General features: G+C 36.7%; 1 protein-coding gene across 1 annotated transcript; it reads left to right on the forward strand.

Annotated features, from left to right (window-relative positions):
• The first annotated feature begins 3,113 nt into the window (after nucleotides 1-3,113).
• LOC149009309 (uncharacterized) lies at nucleotides 3,114-3,873 on the forward strand. The gene is made up of 2 exons (XM_089163839.1): nucleotides 3,114-3,329; nucleotides 3,424-3,873. The coding sequence occupies exons 1-2, from the start codon at nucleotides 3,200-3,202 to the stop codon at nucleotides 3,651-3,653; spliced, it is 360 nt and encodes a 119-aa protein (XP_089019965.1). The 5' UTR covers nucleotides 3,114-3,199; the 3' UTR covers nucleotides 3,654-3,873.
• Nucleotides 3,874-5,772: the final 1,899 nt, after the last annotated feature.

The following is a 5,772-nucleotide window of genomic DNA, read 5'->3' on the forward strand; positions in this document are numbered from 1 at the left end:
GTACATTTACTGTGCGCGGCCATAAAGAAATTTTGATCTTAACCGTGCAGCAGTGCTGCACATTAAATTTAAATGTTTTAATATCCAAAACAAAAGCCACGTTTGTCACCAGCATACAACGTCTCTTTCATTTTTGTTTTTTGTTTTTTGTGTGCCTGTGTAAGATTCACTCCTATCCCCATTACTTAGAAGTGTTCTATAATTTACAAGTGGCTTGTATGTATTAAAGGCTGTTCACGTGGTTGAATCATGCAATTATGGAGATGTAGACGGTTTTGATTGTGTGAGATTAAGCAGTTCTTCAGATGCGTACCTAGGTAAACTGAAGTTACTATCAAGTGACTTGTTCTGGCTATAAATATTGAGCAAGCAATGAAGTTTCATAGCTGGTTTGTTTGCAGGTGTAAAAAATAAGTGAGAAGAGATCTTGCGAGATGGCTGCGAAGATGGTGCTGATGACAATAGCAATGATGGTGCTGCTGTCTCTAGCAATGCTGCCTTTTCCATCGGCAGCTACTACGTTTGTCGACATACCCATCGGTAAGTTTCATTTATATTCTCTGCAACTTGGGTTTCTCTGAATTAGTTCACTCTCTAAGGAAATCTAGCTGGGTCTGGGTTACATGTATCTCACACACTAGTGTTCTGGTTGACAGGAAAGAATGAACAGAGTAATTGGTGTGACGATTGCTCCGTCTGCACGTTTTCAATCCCACCAATCTGCATCTGCTCTGATCTTGATCAATGCTCCAAATGCGTCTGCTCCATAACTCTAGGCTCCGATCGTCAACATGAATGCGAAACTCTTGCCCCCAAATTCAACTCCTACTGTCGCATCCGTGACACAACAACCATGGCAAGCTTCGTCTGAGTTCATTCTACCATATCAAATAATACTCTCCTCTACTACTCAAGCATGCACCATGGTCGTGGTCCTAGTAGCTAGATAGATAGTAATGTGTGTTGTGCTCCATCTCTGTCTTGTCACTTGTGTGTTGTAGTAGTACTTGAAAAATGCTTATTCTTGGTTTCATTTTGATAAGACTGTAATTACTGGGTGTTGACTAAGTGTGGTCTTTATAAATCATAATAAAGAGGAGTTTTTGTTTCTCATGTTGCTGTTTTGAATCTTTCAATCGACCAGAGGTAGCTGATGAAAATTTAATACAGATAAATCTCAAGCCTGATCAGTTGGTTTAAATGGATCTACCTCTAATATAAAAGACCTAAATTCTTAAGTAAAATCGAATTACACTAAAATTTACAATAGAACAAAGACCAAATATAAAAACAAATTATCTATTAAAATTACACTCTAAAGTCCAGCCACATGCCTTGTGGGCTTACCAAACTTTCCGGCCAAACTACCAACCACACTCTTTTATATGGCTCCACAAGCATGCAACTAGATCAACATATTCCATTGTTCCTCAATAATAGCTCATATGTTCTGTAAAGTGTATTCATCAATGACCAAAAAAATAAAAATAAAAATTCATAAAAAATATGATCTTTAATCACCTTAATTGAGTTTTGAGAAAATAATGATGATAGGTCTTATATCGGCTCAAGCACCGATATATCATGGTGCTTGATTGAATTAACATAATATGAGATGCGTTAACATGTTCAATTTGATGTGTTTATCATTTTTTTCAAGTCTTTGATATATCGACGATCTAACCACTGCTATCACAAAAATTACTCCTTAGAAGAAACTATCTGAATTGATCAACATGGGCACCACCTTAAACTTGGTTGAGAATTGCAAAGAAGAATTGCTAATAGAAAACATGTTGATAGACCAAAGGGGATTTAGGTAATTCACTATTCATTTAATAGCAAAATTTAACTGTAGATAATTTGTAATTATGCATGTGGGTACCATGTAATTTTGGAGATAATAGTGAATGTCATGTAATTTTCTCTTATATTTTTGGGACAAATGCAGTAACAGAATACCATCATCTTGTGTAGGAGTTTAGGACTTGTATCAGCATCAGTTAATGAAAAATGTCCCGGTGCATCGATAATAACAATTATTACGGATCATGATATTCATGTGCAAGAACATCATAAATACTACAAAAATTACCACATAATTTTTTTTTGGTAAAGAGATTTTATTCAAAAAGCCTAGGTAAAGGCAGAGGGTTCAAATAAGTGAAACAAAATAAATTTGTCCTACTACATACTAGAGAATGGACCACACAGTTCAGCTCTTTAGGAATAAAAAAAGTTATACATCTAATAAATGTGGCTCACTCAAACTCACTCTTTGGAAATAGAAACATAATCTTGAAGCGGCGATAAAATGAAATTATTTGGCCAAAAAAAAAAAGTAATTCGACTGGTATATGTTAGGTATTTTCTTTCTATGTCGACCGTATGGTTTGGTGAAAGCTTTAACGAGCAAGAAAGGACAATAATAATGAATTCTGAGTTGGTGAAACAATGCAATAATGGAGAAGATGATATCAGGTGGAAATTGAATTATTGTACTTAGTCAGAATATTCCATTTTCTGGGTATAGTTAACATGTAAAGATGTAACTGTTCACAGACATGCTTAAGGGAAACACAAGAGAAGCTGGAAAACCTAAAAAAAAAACCGGTAAACACCATTAAGAGGCTTGTTCCGGCTATAAATATTTGACATTACATAAGCAATGACGCTCAGTAACTGGTTTATTTGCAAGTGTAATGTAGGTGAGAAGAGATCAATCGAAATGGCTACGAAGATTGTGGTGCCGATGATGATGCCAGTAGCAGTGGACCAAGTGGCTTCTTGTTATGCTAAACTAGATTTGAGACTTTCGAACATATGCAATGGTTTTTTTTCTTTTTCTTTTTCTTTCTTTCTTTCTTGTCATCATCAAACCAATCATAGTAATTTCGGAGGGAAGGCAATAGTTCGAGCCCGTGACCTCCTTGAAATTAGTGTCCACACAATGTACTAAAAGCACATTCACCATTTTTAAGGGTTCAAATTCAACTATGCAGATGATTCAGATGATTCACTTAATCCCTCTCTTCCTGTAGTGCTAAAGTGAGGGAGACAAATTATTCTCAAGAAGGGTATTAAGGTAAAGGGTAAAAGCAATGGTGGAAGATGTTGGTTGCTCCGGTTATAAATATTGAGCAAGCTATGAGCTTTGAAAGTTGTGAGATCACAAGCTTTGTAAGATTTTGATCTTGAGATGGCAGTGAATAAGGTGGTTTTGATGATAACAGTGATGGTGGTTCTCTCTTTGGGAACACTGCCTGCTCCATTAGCCGCTACAAGGTTCGACATTGCTGGGCTTCTTGCTGCCACTGACAATCCAACTGGTAATATATATGTCTGTGTTTCCCTCTGTGTGAAATTTTCCTTGAGGGTCGCATTCTGATTAACTGATTTGTTGCTATTTTGTTTGGTTGACAGGAAAGATTGGAGATAGCAGCTGGTGCAGCGCTTGCGCTTGCACATTTTCAATTCCTCCTTACTGCCAATGCTCGGATGCTTCTCTATGCACCAAATGCGTCTGTTACATAACTTTGTCTGCCGCACTTAAGCCACTTTGTGAGACTGACACCATTGCTTCCAAGTTTGACAAGTACTGCCCCAGCAGCTCCATGGTTGCTGAGAAAGGGTCCAAGATCTCCCTCAGCTGATCGATGAGCTCAACAAACCCTGAGTAGTCTCCTCCACTGCTAGAGTCTGTCAACCATGCTTGTGGTTTCAGCGAGCTTATGTATTGTGTTACTCTCTGTGTGTGTGTTTGTGTGCTTAGGATGTCTATACTCTTGGTTTCAGCTTCTTTATGATTCTAACCGGCCCGGCCGGCCAGTGGGTGTTGTACTGAAAAAGTTTTTTTTTTAGTTAATAATAAAGAGGAGATTTTGTTTTTTACATGTATTACCGGTTGCCTTCCTATGAGAATGTTTGGTCTTAAAAGCCGAGTAAAAGAAAAAAACCCAAAAGCCTCGAGTTAAGACCTCCAAAAGATCTGGAATTAATTTTACAATTGGATCATGGGTCATGGCATTTGGAGTCTCTAGCTTCTACAGTAAGTCTCTGATTGAAAAGTTGCTAGACCTGCCATAGGCTCAGAGGAGGAAAGTAACCAGAGGAGATTCGAATCGAAGATCTCTATTTTTACATTGAAAACTGTCATTACTTGGACCATGCTTCAGTCCTACGAATTAAATGCACAAGATTGCCAAGCGACACATTTATGACCGTCAAATCAAAATCTCAGTCAAGATTTTGATCTCAGTCATTGATATTTAACGGTCGAAATTGAAATCTTGACCGAATTTCAGATCCGATGATCTATAATGAGTTTTGTTTTACAGTCTAAAATATTCAAATTTCATGCATCATATCAACTCCTCACCTAAATTGAGATTTGGGATAACTTGTATGACATCTCAGCCGACTTATGTGATAAACTTTGCAAAAAAATCAGAATAAAAAAGTGAAAAATTCATCATTAATTGCTCTACCACGGTACAGGCAAATTCTTTCAACATTTATCCCTCATTAATTGCTTCCCCACCTTACTCTTTAACATCATCTCTCATCATTAATAAAGGCTAAATGACTTTTTTATTTTTTTTTTAAGTCATTTTTTCATTTCTTCTTGCACGGTTTTGCTGGCTCGAAGGCTCGAAGCCCTCGTCATGGATGACGACCGTCGGCCGCCATCTCCGGCAACTGTGAAGTAGCGGTTTCCTTGCTGTTCAAGTCTGTATGTTTAGCCACTCAACGAGCTCTCCTCAGTCTCTCCTCTCACTTTTATTATTTCTGAAACTCTAAAATGATAAACTGTTAAGTTTTTTTTCTTTTTCCAATCACTTATTTGGCATATAAGTGTACTGTTGTGCATGGCAGAGGATGTTTTCTCCTTCCTCTCACCTCCGGACCCCGCTCGCTATGATTGGTTTGATGATGATTAAAAAAAAAAAAAAAAAAACCCAAGAAGAAGTACAAAACCTTGAAAGGACATCAAATAATTTCATTATCTTATCCCTTAGAAATTATGTTTCTGTTTCTAGAGAGTGATCAGTAAGGCACGTTTATTGGATGCATAAATGTTTTTTTATTCCTACACAGAACCATGTGGTCCACTATCCTATCGAAAGGGCATCAAATAACTTCATTATCTTATCCCTTAGAGAATATGTTTCTGTTTCTAGAGAGTGATCAGTAAGCCAAGTTTCTTGGATGCATAAATTGTTTTTATTCCTACACAGAACCATGTGGTCCACTACCACTATCCTATCCCTATCTAGTAGGACAGATTTTTCTTATTTCATTCATTGGATTCTTGGACTATGCATTTAAAACCCTTTGCTGCTTTTTACTAGGCCTTCTGAATAAAATATCTTTTAATAAAAAAACATCAAGTGGTGAATTTTTTGTGACTGATTTTCATAGTATCATATGGAATAGATGTCAAAAATATCAATAATTTGTCATTTAGATTATCTTTGTCTAAAACAAGCAAATTATAAGTCAGCAATCTTATCGATAAGTCATGTGACATATTTTCATCCACTTGGTCGTTAATAACATTATCATACTCCATTTGGTCCTCATTGGCAAAATGTAAAGACGCAAGTTATTTTCGTTCCCGGTCAGTTGTTCAAACTTGTAAATACCCTAAGTTTTGGATGTGTTGCTGCTACTGCTGGTTGTGTTATTTATCATAACCCTACCTCTCTTCACATTTTTAGGCTTATAGTTCCATCCCTGTGACTAGTTTAACGATGACAAAAGGAAAAAAGA

This window comes from Hakea prostrata, chromosome 7 (genome assembly GCF_041222555.1).
Source record: "Hakea prostrata isolate BN-2017 chromosome 7, UWA_Hpros_2, whole genome shotgun sequence".
Lineage (NCBI taxonomy): Eukaryota > Viridiplantae > Streptophyta > Magnoliopsida > Proteales > Proteaceae > Hakea > Hakea prostrata.